General features: G+C 33.0%; 1 protein-coding gene across 4 annotated transcripts in view; it reads left to right on the top strand.

Moving 5' to 3' along the window:
- Positions 1–13,875, top strand: part of fra (neogenin protein frazzled) — a 146,976-nt gene that overhangs the window by 118,870 nt on the left and 14,231 nt on the right. For 3 of the 4 annotated variants that reach the window (XM_071596164.1, XM_071596161.1, XM_071596160.1), the window contains exons 20-23: positions 1,827–1,868; positions 5,764–5,911; positions 7,762–8,111; positions 11,764–11,850. In XM_071596164.1, the coding sequence (XP_071452265.1) occupies positions 1,827–1,868; positions 5,764–5,911; positions 7,762–8,111; positions 11,764–11,850 (627 nt within the window). The remainder of the gene's footprint in view (positions 1–1,826; positions 1,869–5,763; positions 5,912–7,761; positions 8,112–11,763; positions 11,851–13,875) is intronic. The other variant, XM_071596162.1, reaches the window with a different exon arrangement.

Raw genomic sequence — 13,875 nt, 5'->3', positions numbered from 1 at the left:
TTACGAGTGGGGGATGGAGAGTCTGGATGGGAAGTGTTACAAAGAGGAGTAAGAAGGGATGTCCACACCTCAGTGCAGGGGTGATCACCTGTGATGTTCAATGTATATGTGGAGGAAGTTATTAAAGAGGTATGCAAAGAAATGGAGATAAGAATGAAAGTCACTGGACAATTAGGTTTGTGGATGATCAAACTTTAGTTGGTCAGTCATTCAAGGGATTGCAAACCCTGCTGAGTGCATTGGAGTCATTGCGATAGATGTGGGATGAGAATAAGTATAAATGAAGCAAATTTTATGTGGTTTTCTAGAAAGAGGAAAGCTAAGTTAACCATTAAAATAGGAGGTCATAAACTGCAGCTGGTGGAACAATTTACCTATATTGAAAGTTTTTTGGACCAAAATGGTCAAAGTAGTTGGGATATAAGAAGAATGCCTACATTAGGCCAAAATTCTATCTCCTTAAAGATGACATTGATGACAGGGACGTTGAGTAAGGATTTTAAGGAAAGACTCATAAAACTTTGACATGGAGCATGGTTTTGTAGAGTAAGGAATGATGGATGCAGAGAATTTTGATGGCAATGGAATGTTGAAGACTGATAGAGGGGAGAATTTTAGGCAAGGGAGGAAGGGGTAGAAATAAGATAGGCATGTTGAATGGAATGTATGGAGGAAGGAAGTATGTGAAATTGAAGAAGGGTTTATTGGAGTGTCAGTTGTCAGGTTGTGTTTTGTTTGCAGAGGTAAAAAAATATATTGTTGTTCCATTATGTAGTCTCTTTCCATCCAAAACTTACAATAAATGGTAAATACTATTGGTTAATTGAGTAATGAGTAGTGTTCTACTGAAGTTCAATTTAGTAAATTCTCATTGTAAGCTGTATATTCTGTAGTGGTTATGTTTATCAATGTCTATATTTTAAGGTGCTATTTTTATCTGGTTTAATGCTTTTTTTTTATTTCTAGGTACTTTTACACGATATTTCAGCTTTCTTTCATCATTAATATGCAAATAAATTAATGAAAGAAGCATCTTCAAACATCAAGAATTTCTTGCTACATTATTCTTTACCTTTTATATTGCATCAACATCAAGTGTTTTTCATAAATATTCTTGCATGATATTACTGTTCACCTCAGATAAGCTTGGAATATATGTTTACAAACATGTTTGTTATTGTTTATTAGTAATCATGAATAAATAGAAGTAATTTTGCATCATTAAACATCTTATGATTTCAGCTGATTTTAATATTTATGTAATATACTTTTTTTCTGCCATGGATGCAGAGTTATGAAAAGGTGCTATTAATGAATAAGTCTTTCCCTAATGGATTTTGTAGTTAGCTATCAATACTATTTTAAATAACATCAATTGTTTAACATTTGGGACAAAATGTATTCCATTCTTGGTATTCTTTTTTTAGTTTTAAATATATTGTTATAAACTTTGCATGATTAAATTTTCTGTTATCCCTTCCTCATTCAGGTCATTTTAAGCCTCAGTTTAGGCTAGCCATGAGTTTAAGATAAAAAATATAATATCTAAAAAATTTTGGGCTACCTATGCTGAGGCTTAAAATGTTTGCTAATTAAATGTAAAGGGTGGATTCTAACGTTGTGATGCTTATATGTTAAGTCATATTGAATTGTTATTTATTTATGAAAAAAAATTTGTGTAAATTTCTAGACAGAACAATTTTATTTGAAAAGCTAAGATGCTTCATTTGCTCAGTTACATATTATTTTAACTTTTATGCTACTGTATGCAGTTGCTTGGTTGTTGAATGTATGCCTGACAATTTTTGTCCTGCCTTATTCCTTAGGATATGGAGTGCCTCTTCTAGAGAGTGGAGCAGCTGTCAAGGGTAAGGAATATATTACTCTGCCTCAGGCGTTTCAACCATTTTTCGGTGAAGAACTGCATCAAGAGTTTTTAGCTGATGGTTTGACCTCAATGGTGCATCGGGAACTTAATTAGTGATATGTACTGAGCTGGGGGTTCTACAATCAACATCCTAAAAGGCCTAAAATCCATTAGGAAGAAATACTTTTTGACTGTAGTTTGACTTCTTAATAATAACTATAAGTTTTTAAAAGTAAACTATTAATACGTCCCCAAGACTGCTAAATCATAAGAAGTTACTCTTGAAGTCCGTAGTTACTACTAACCTAGCTGGTCCTCAAATAAAATTTGTTGTCTCAGGCATAACTTTATGGAATTTGCATAACATATTGAAATGTAATGAAATAAATATTACCATTTTATTCCTCAAATAGTTAAATATTACCATTTTAATGATAAAGTCTTTTCCCCAGAATTTTAAAGTCATTAATAGTAGAAGGGCATACTATTGAAATTCCCTCCTGTAACAATTATCCCAGTAATATCCCAAATATTAGCTGACATTTATGATAAACTATGTACTGAATTTGGAAGCTCTAATCATTAATGATATATAAAGTTAATCTGATGTAAATTGAATTACTGTGTGAATTGATTAATTTCAATACCAAGGAGATTTATTTTTCACAGATAAATCTTCTGTACAGTTTTCAATGGTACATTCAGATTTAGAATGCATAATTAATAATCCATATTAATAAAATGATCAAATAGTTAGTATACTTAATAAACTGACTACAAAAAGGCAGAATTAATTATATGGATGTCAACCTTGGACCTACATATGTTCTTATATGTATAGACCTATGTGCTCTACCATATTTATTAGGCAGAGAAATTATATAAGCCCTTTCTCAGTGCTTACATTTTATATGAACATCATCTGACCTGAAGCAATTTGCATGATTCATCTCTCTGGCATAACAGTCTAAGTAACTGATCGAGGGATGAACTTCAAACTCCATCATGTTTACAAAGCTCCTCATTGGCTACAACATCAGGTTCATAGTTTAGGTGGAGACATTTTATTTTTCGGTGCATACAGTAGTGACACCCTTAGTGCATGTGTACTATCCAATACCACTTAAGATTTCAGCTTAAAGCTTCTCTTCTGTCCTCTTTGTAGCTTTTTTCATAGGGATAAACATGATACAATGTATTATTATGAATATAGTCCTAAGTGACGCATTGTTCAAGAGGTACTCTTTCTTAGTAGTAATAGTATTTAGGGGAGGCAACGGACAACTGAGGTCATTTGCACCATAGGGAAAGGATGAAGGGTGGAGAGAAACCCAGCGTTGGCTTTAGCCTACTCTTAACAAAAGGCGCCAAGGAGTCTGCAGCTTAAAGTCCCATCAGACGGACAGCATACTCACTCAAAGTGCCCTCCACAAAGCACCTTAAGTAGGGATCGATATACCTCTGAAAAATTTTCAACACCACCGGGATTTGAACCCGGGCCCTCTGGGTGGGAAGCCAGTATGTTACCCACCTCACCTTCTCGATCCCCAGTACTCTTTCTTTCTTTGATTGGGTGATAGGCCCATAGATCATTGCGGCTATTCCAAACGATTTTAACCAACCCAATTATAAACAGTTAAACAGTGACTATTGTCCATTTAACTTGCATGAATATAGCTTTCACATGTTATACCAAGCCAAAAACTACATTGCCTGAAATCATTTTGATTTGCTGATAGTCTGCTAACCTGTTGGAGAATGAATTTAATTCAACTGCACACTAGTGCAAGAGCAACATTAAAATGTTCTTAAGGGAAAGCTGATCATGTCCATAGTGCCTTGCAATGCTTAAAATTTTGGGGAATGAGCAAGAGATGATGAACACTAAACTTCGTTTCCTTTCCCTTGCAAGGATAATTGAACTGTTTGCCACTATCAAACTTTTGTCTGAGGTATTTGTTTATTTCCTCAATAGGAAGGGTTGTGTGGATAACATTAAATGGAGCAGTAATGCCTACCTTTCTGTATAATGATGAAAGTCTGGTGGTCGAGTAGTCTTGGACCATTCTGTTCCCTACATGTTTAATAACAATATGTAATAATATTTATTTATTGGTGTTCTGGCCCAGGTATAAAATACACAGGTTTAAAATATGGTCATACATTTCATTTAAATAATAGTTATGGCTTGTATAGACTTAATATGTTCAAAAATTTAAATAAAAAAAGAGAAGATGGCTTTACAATTTATTAGTTCTAGTATTTGCTTATCAATGATATAAGGATTAGAAAAAAGGGATAACTTATAACATAATGATCCACTTGAATGTTCATTGAATAGCATAAATAAGCCAATAGGAAAGAGGATGAACAATGTGCTGACTTGGGCATGGTGTGTCACAAAATTTTAGCAAATAATATGAAACTTCAATGTACGTTATGCGCCTAGTTATAGTGTTTTTTGAGTGAACAGAAAGAATAGAAAATAGAATTATTTTGAAACAAAATTTTTTAATTTAATATTCTAAAAGACAAATGATTAAGCTAATATGAAAATTAGAGGAACAGTATGCTAACCGTAAAATAAATTATAAATTTTGAAGTATTCATTTTAAAAGTTGCAGCAGCAGTGAAAATAATAAAAAGGAATACTTTTGGTTGGTTTTTATCTCTAACATTCAGAGGAATCAATTCATTGATGTCAACCAATTGTATGTACATGATAGATCATCTAAGTAACAACCCCTTGTTCTTTTGAATGATTTCTCTTTTCATTTGTAACAACCCCTCATTCTTTTTGAATGATTTCTCTTGTCATTTGTATGGTTATTATTATTCTCTTATGGCTGTCTTCTTGCGGCTTGTTCTTCGGGGGCATTTTAAAAACTATTCATAAAATATTATTCGTATGTGCCCAAAAAGTCACAAATTACATGCCTGAACATAAGTTTGGACAAATATACGATCACTTGTCATACTGCAGTGCTAGTGGTTGTCCCGGCTTTGCATTTCCATGGCATCTTGTTGGCCATCTTTAAAACGCTTAGTCCACTTGAAAAGGGATGTTTTCTTCAGAGTATTATCACTGTAAACAGCTGTCAACATTTCAATCATTTCTTGTTAACTTTTACCGCGCTTCACCAAAAAAAAACTTATTGCAAAACTTGGTGTTGATTCATTGCTCCATGATTTTGTCAATTTCCATTTTCGACAAATAGTAAAAACAAGGACAGCAAAAACTAACATAACTGGCATAATGGTGGCGATAAATTAATCACAGGTTTTCACTCATTGGTGATGCAAGTTATAGAATCAGAACAGCAGTGATAGGCGAAGTTAAATTGCTGGCAGTACCTCATCATGAGTGACATGAGTTGCAGAATACAGCCATCTTTAGTGGGCATCAATGTTATAATATACACTATTGTGTTTGATTTTCTTCATTTAAGGCTTGAAAGTCCACATACATATAATGATATTAAGTGTATAAAATCACTAGTTCAGATTAATATTGTAGATACAATTGTCAGTCATACATTTTTATGCCTTTCCCCTCCAAGGCTGTTGAAATATCTTTTACAGGATTAACTTTTCCCTTGGGTATCCTCAATTTATGTAAATACATAGCTTGCAGTCATTACTGTTGATCCTTTTTGTACTGTTTACTCTGTCAAGTTTGTTTTGTTTCAACTGCTGATTAATCATTTTCCTGCTGCAACATACCTTGCATATTAATTTTTATATTTATATACATTTTAATTACATTGTTTTTCACTTAAAAAGTTTGTTGGTATGCAATATGTATGTGACAAAATTTCAATTTTGTCTTCCTGTTTTCTCATCTTAGTTTATCCTGACAGTTTTCTATAATATGTTTCTTATTCTTTATACATTAGATGGCAGAGGAGGAGGACTATCCAGTACAATGATAATCTACATAGCTGTTGGTACAGCATCAATATTTGCCCTTTGCATGGTGATAATAATTACTGTATTCTGTTGTCGACACCGTAACTCTCACGGCCCAGACAGGAGTAAAAAAGGGTAAGCAAAATGTCTTCCCAGGAAATCTTGTGTGAAAGTTGAGTTTTCACATAGTGGCATTGTTAATGTGAGCTCATTTCTTTGAATTTGCTCTTGTTATTATTTGAATCCCATTTTTCAGCTAAAGCTTATTTTTAGTGAGCAAAACTTAAATGGCCAAATAGCCATTTGCAAATTTTCCCCCAAGCATCACATGAAACCTAGTATTATGATATGTCATAGAACAAATGAATGAAATGATGTAATGATGATTTTTCTGTGTGAATTCTACATATTATTGAAATTACTCTTTGCATTGAGCGTTGATCTTGCCACCCACTTTTCATTCATGAAAATGCACACAATTCTAGAGGGATTGCTTTAATCATTGTCATCATCATCTGACTTTTGAAAATTTTTGAGCCTAACTTATTCACATCACTAGCAAGAACTTCTCTGAGTCAAAGTGCCTCAAAAGAAGAAAGGTGCACTATTATTTGTGTTCAATGCTGGCACTAGTCATTGTTGAAGAGAAATCTGTGGATGTATCTACAAAAAGTGCTTTGACTGGAATATGCACCTTAATTTTTATTTATGTATATTAATCACATTCTGCATAATATTCAAGGTGGCCGCCAACCTTGGAATTTTCAAAAATTATCATGCATGTTGAAAATCTATGCATATGAACAGTGATGTGCAAATCATTGTGTACACAAAATGGACTCCTTATCTATAGATTTATGTCCATAGAACTGTGTGTACATATATGTGATTAAGATCTCCACAAACTTGATTTCACGATAAATATAAAAAGTGATCATTTTAAGTTATTGTTGAAGAAAAAATTGCAAAAAAATGTTTGTTTCCTTTAATTCTTTTGTTTAAACATCCTCGGAATAAACATTTCGTTCATGTTCAAAATCATTTTATTTTAAAAAGTATATATCCTTGAAATATCTATCTGTCTTTTCTATGATTATCCATCTGGATGGCCAAACAGGATTACACTTTTCCCCTTATTTTATCTAATGGGTGTTATTAATATAATAACCTCAAGGTTAGTCAGGCAGGTTACATACTCTCCTGCTAACTCTACGGTCACAGGTTTCTGTCCCACCATGGGCATGGGTGTTATTACAACTCTGGTAGTTTGGTCCCTGGGAAACCTGATGACAAGCCAGGGCTTAACAGCATGCAGGAGCATGACCACCAGGGATGTCCAGAGAGCAAAAAAATATTGTAAAAACGGCAGAAAAATTATGTTTTTGTGTTAATTTTCTTGTTTAATTTGGTAAATAAATATTAATATTTTGAGTGATAAATTTTTTAGAAAAATTTTCGATTTATTTTAAAATATTTTTGAGTGACAAAAATATTTATTTTTAACTTAATGAACTAAAACTAAATTGAGTTTATCCATCAAAATATTGAGATCCTGAAATGATTTATTCTATGGTCTAATGCCAGTGCAGATTGCATGATTTTTCTTTATTTTTTCTGTTAATTTTTATGCCTGAAAGCTTCATAATATGTGGTATAAATGTTGAACATATTCATTTTTCAATTTTGCTGCTGAAACTGTGTATGAAACTTATGTCAATCATTTGTTTTATCATTCTCTTAAATATAACTTTCCTTGCAGTTGTAATCTTTGGAATTGTATGGGAAGAGTTGAAGACAGTCAGTACTATAGTGACATATTTTTATTAAATATTTTTACTGATCAGAATAAAATCACTCATCATATACCTGGTGAAGTACACAGAAGGTAAAATTAAAAATTTTGGCCTAGATATCCTGGAAAAGCCAAGGTATTTTCAAATATCATTTTGATTACCACATTAAATCTGACATAACCTTAATTGCAGATACATGAAAGGGACCATCAAAGGTAAAATTGGTGCTGGAATTGGAGCTGGGAGTAGTGGATCAGGCAGTGGTCAAGGTGGCAAAGGCAGTGTCAAACCCCCGGACTTATGGATTCACCATGACCAGATGGAGCTGAAGGCTTTGGAGAAAACACAGGCTCAAACTGCGGCAACACCCGCCTCAGCATCATCATCTACTGCAGCCTCTCCATCTGAGCACCAGACCACACCAGCAGCAGTAGGAGGTCCACGCCACTCATCAACCGGACAGGATTTTGATTCTGATGAGAAATTCAGGCCAGGAGGGGGGGGCTCTTTAGACAAGAGAGGATACATCTCATCTTATGTCGGTGAGTATGTTTTATCTTTATGCAGATAATTTCTCACCCGCAGAAAAATGGCTGATTGAGCTTTGTTTGCATAATTTTCATTTGGCTGCTCTTTGTGATGCAGAGCTAAATTGCTGTAATGAGAATCTTTCAAACTTTTTGAGTGTTTTCATTTTGCTTGACAACAGTCATACACATGCTATTTTCAACATGGGTGACTGTATATTAAATGTTTTCACTCTGCATGTTTGGATGCTCTGGTAAAAATGCAATTGAGAATGGATTTTTCATTTTACATTACTAATATTTACGAGTTACATGTTAAGTTTTATTAGAGTAGGCATAGATTGCCAGACTGACGCCCCAGCATTTAAAAGAGGCATTGGTGGAAGATTGAGAATAAAATAGAATTCCATCACAATAAATCCAAGTCTCTTCCTAGTGATACAATCACAATGCTGGAAAGAAGATAAATTATGTATGTTGTTGTAGAAACAGTTGTGTTTACCACTGAATCATAAAACTCTATCAGTAAAAAGTTGACTTTAATGGTTAAATAAATTATATTCCAGTAGCATACCAATTTTCAAGCTGAAAAATATGAAACTTTTGGATCTTGAAAAGAAATGCATACTTATTAGAGTAAATGCAGCTATCGAGTAGTATAATTTGATCCCTAACTGAAAGATCCACAAACAATATTTCTTAAAGGTTTATTAAGCAGTTTCATATTCATTATATTTTATATCTTTGGAGTTATACAAATTATGGTGCTGTCTGGGTTCCATCAGATCGGGATTCCAATCAATTAAAATAGTGAAGGCAGTGCATTTGAACCTTTATATAAAAGCTCTCTTGTTTCTCATAGATTAAATAAGGATGGTTAATTGTCAGTATACAGTTAAGCATATTTAATCTGGCACTGTCAGAATCCTAAGTGATAATGAATTAGAGAGTTTTTCAGACCATTGGTGTTATGGAGTAACTTATCCTCTTTATATAATAGATGTTTGTAATGCAATAAACATCACTCAATTAATTAATAAATGAGGCTATGATTTGAAAAATGAATTTTAGTAATTTATCCAACTCCCAAAGATGAACTTAGAATAACTTGTTCCTAAACTTACCAACAATTATACAATGTTAGTATTGAAAACTTAACATTTCTAAATGAAATTGCATGTCATTTCTTTGACCTTTGGCAGATGTTATATGTACAAACTGAATAGTTATTTTGTAACAATGCCTTAGGAAAAACATAATCATACTTTCATTAAAAATAAAATTGAAGATTTAAATGCCAAAAGAAAGCACTTTTATGCCATGTAATAATTGTGTTACTGCACTCGGTTCAAGGACAGCTAACTCATAAAGATTGCTGCTATCATGTCGTGGGCACTGAAGTTGATACTTCTACTATTTCTAAGTTACCATATTTTTGTGTATGTATTCAAAAGAATACCTTTTAACCTATCTGCCTGATGTGATAAGCATTTGACAACAATAAAGAGCTATTAATATTGTACTTAAACTGGGGGCTTAGAGTTAGGAACATTAAATGGAAAATAGTGAAAATATTTGTATGTCATTTCTCGCCATAATTGCTAGTTATCTCTTAGGGAGTGATGCAAGTAGATATTACACTGTCAACCGAAAGGTTATAAATCATAATATGGAAGAAAAGAATTTTTAAGAAGAGCTCAGTCCAAATGCCTATAGTTCAATGCTTAGTATCAAGGGCATGTGATTCACATGCACACAAAACAATTGACATGGCACCAGGCAATTCCAATGTTAATGTTTAAAATTGCAGCAAATGCAAAAAAAGTACGAGTTAAGAAATTTAGGAAAAACCTCCTATTTCTCTGTAAAAATTAATATCTTTCTTGTTACTGTAATAATTGTTGAAAATTCTATGTACTCAGCTAATAGTAGAGCATGGGTAAAAGGATCCTTTAGCCACAAGTGAACAAGTTTCGCAAATGCTTTTATACTCAGCCAAGATTCTCCAGTGATTGCATTCCTAGTGGTATCGGGTATATAATTTGATAAATCATCCTCATATTGTGGGATGCAATATTTCTCTTTCACTTAAGATAATGTTTTTTAGTATGATGGTGCAATGGCTTTTCTTCCAAACTCATCTCATGTGTGTGCTCTTTTCCAATTGCATTTCTTGTTTGTTATGATTGATCAGTGGTTGCATAAAATATCTCAAAGCTTTTTTTGAGGTACTTAGTGACAAAATCTGAATGCTTTAACCGTGGAAGTTATTCCAGATGAAGTAAAGATAAATTATGGGTAGGATAATGTTAGTGAGGATGGAGAATGACAGTTATTATAGTTTGAAATCCATTTTCATAATAATTATAGTAATATAAATAAGCTATGTCTAATTCTGGTTCACATTTATTTATTCATATATTTACTACTGCTTTCTTCATATATATTCTTGATGCTAAGAAAACAGGTTAAATGGTTCCAGATAATTTTTGAAGTTCACCACTCAACAACTCCTATGTTATTTGAATGGAGTTAGACCTTTGAGAAATCCAAATGCTAAACCCTAAGAATGAAGTTTGCTAAGAATAAACTTATTAGTCTATTGTTGTTATTTCCATCGATCCAGAGTATTTCTTTCATATGCTAAGATTTGAAATTTGGTGTGCCTATTAGAATTTGATAATTTAATAGGAAATTGCCAGAGAAAATAACTACTATGACATAGAAATGCTTGGAGTATTGGTACCAAACAAGTCATATATTAATGATGCGTGTTGATGACAAGGATTGTCATTCATATAGAAGTGAAAAACTATGCATAACTTCATCACATGGAAGTTAAAAATGTAACAGCCTCTTTCTCCATTACTTCACTGTCATTTGGACACTTTCAGGGAACTTCTTAATCTTTTGTAGTGGAATGGAATTAAATTAATGTTACAAAATTAATTTTAAAATTTGAATCAGTCCTGTTACTTGCTAATATTGAACATAAAGTGCTTTCTGTAGCTTCAGGATGAACATAGTTCGCTTTAGAATTTTCATTTGAGGCAGCTTCAAAAATCATCATAAAATAATAAAGCATAATATAGCTCTCAAGTTGCAGTATGCACATGTCATATTTCCTTCTCAGTAATGTTCATTGTGTTCTCTCTTAGACTTTGAGAGCAAGAGTTGGTATTTCAAGGTACAACTTTGTTATTTGAAGGTTTTTGGTGCCGCCACTTTCTAGTTACTCTCGATATGACATAAAGTGATCAAATCATAACAAATTATTTTAACCATCATACAGAAAGGAAATGTTACTAACTGCAGTTGTTCATTTCTTAGCCAAAAATAGAGATACTGTCGTGTCACATGATCCATACTATGGTGCATTGCTTTCTTTCATCTAATTTTTCAGTCTTGTGTTTTTTCAATACTTGTGTTGCCTTAATCAGCTGATATCACACTCCATTCTATCCTCACCTTTTGATCCCATCATTTTTCCATTGTTCCTATCTTCAATTGTTTTATTTGGAGATACTCATTGTAGAATGGTCCCTGGGAAAACTGTATCCCCTTTCCTATTCTTATAACCTTTGTCACTGCTACAAATGCACGCTTGGCTGCTTTGATGTGTTGATATATCACTCTGCACACGCCTCTGGCATTCCTAACACCTTAGGGGGTGAAGAGAAAACCTCAACGGCAAGGCGAGTGATCCGGCCAAAGCCAATAGCTCTGCCTGTGGATGCCCAGAAGCCAAGAGAACGTGAGTGCGGAGAATTGCTCTCCTCCCTTCTCTCAGTACCCTCTTGATCCTAAATTTCCCCAAAAGTCTTTCTTTTTTCCTTATTCCATCTGCTTTTCAGTTCCTATCATGCTTTGTGTACACTCACATTCTCATTCTGTATGTTGATTCAGTACTCAATTTTGCATGCTTGCATGTCATTTGTTGTCCTTTCCCTACTTTTAAGTATACTTCTTTTTGTAATGAAAGGAGCATTGGTTTTTCTACCCCACCTTCAAAATACAAAATAATAATTTACCTTCATTATTGAGTTTGTATAGCTATGTATGCAAGTCAGAATTTGTTCATTTGCAAAGTGCAAAATAACAAGCTTGTAATTCATTCCTCCTAGTTAAGTATATTTATTAATGCTTAAAAGTGAATGTAGGTATCTCTACACCTATGTACAAAATTATGTGGTGATAATTAAAATGTATTTTGCTTTCATGAAAACTAGGGTAGGGTTGATTTTGTTTTTTGTCAGTTTGAGACTGATTCCGTAGTTATCATCTCACAATTGCTGGTTTTATTACTATGTAGGTTTTTTGTAGCAGAGGAGTCTAGAGAATTTATATCTCTGGCTGTACTACAAGAAAATAAATATGGTGTTCAACATTTGTTATCAAATTTCTTGAAGTAAATGGGAGTAACTACTGAGTGCATGCCTAAATATTATATTTTTATTTTACTTAAAAAATAGAGGAAAAACACACAAACAGTGCAAAGAAATCTGAATCTGACCAAAGATGTATTTTTTCAATATTTGATGTTTACTATTCATATTCATTTTTCATTGTGTACTGGTAGTTAGTTTTATATAAAACATGGAATTTAAGATAATCAGACATTACATTCATAGCATTTTAGTTTCTCAAAGTCTTTTTTCATCAATGTATTTATAATTAATTATTGTTTTTGTGTGTGCAATGTGATGATAACTAGACATATCTTATCAAAATGAACAGAAAAACTGATAACTGAAATCTGATGATATATTAATACCTTGTTTACACAATAATAATTTTAAATCAAAATCAGCTGTTCCTTATAAGATGTGAAGAAGTCAGTTATGCATAGAAAATTTATTATGTTTTAGATTGGCTTATTTATGACTCAATGCTTTGGTGATTAATTTACATAGGTTAATTATTCCGCACATACGACTATAACAAGTATGAATGACTGGTGTGAGAGCAAATAACTTACAATTCAATGAAAATAAAACCTGTTGTCTGAATTTCCAAAATAAAATCTGCCCTCCAATTTCGTACCCCCTTCTCTGAATTGATACTATTCAATCAATACAACAATCTAGTTCCACAAAATGTTCGGGACTTACACTATATGATGCTCTTGACTGGAATTCTCACTTTGTGGGTATGATCAATAAAATGCCAATAGGAACCTTCATGATTCATAAAATTGTTCCAACTACCTCTGTAGATGTCCTAAAACTAGTGTTTTATGTCACAATCCATTCCTATATGTCCTATGCTGTAATCTTTTGGGGAATCACTGGTGCTGCAGCTAAGGCATTTTACATGCAAAAAAGGTATTGGAAAGCAATTGCTAAAGTATCCATCAGAACTCCTAGAAGGCCACATTTTCAATTCAAAATAATGCCTTTACCATGCATATATATTTTAACTGTGCATTGCTTGTGAAAAAAATCCATCCATACATTGTCTCTTCACCCGTGGAAGAGACAGTATGCATTTAATTCATCAGTCTTGTGCTGTATCTAAGAAAGAGCCTCATCATTCTCTTTTACTTATGTCTAAAAAATTGCTGATGAAGATAAAAAATAAACCCCCTGTAAAACTGAACCTGAAAAGCTGCTTTGAATCAAGTGCTATTACAGTGTGGATGAGTTTATGAGTGATAACTTACGATTTTTGTTTCAGAGTATTGTTCTAAATTTTATAATGGTTTTGACTGCTATATTTCATTAAATTGTGTCTTTTCATGTGTTGTTCTAATTTCATTATCTGTGTATCTTTATGACTA

The sequence above is a fragment of the Hetaerina americana genome, unplaced genomic scaffold (genome assembly GCF_022747635.1).
Source record: "Hetaerina americana unplaced genomic scaffold, ioHetAmer1.1.p SCAF_76, whole genome shotgun sequence".
Taxonomy (NCBI): Eukaryota; Metazoa; Arthropoda; class Insecta; order Odonata; family Calopterygidae; genus Hetaerina; species Hetaerina americana.
Note: the sequence above shows the minus strand (reverse complement) of the source record. Positions and strands in the feature narration are given on the sequence as shown.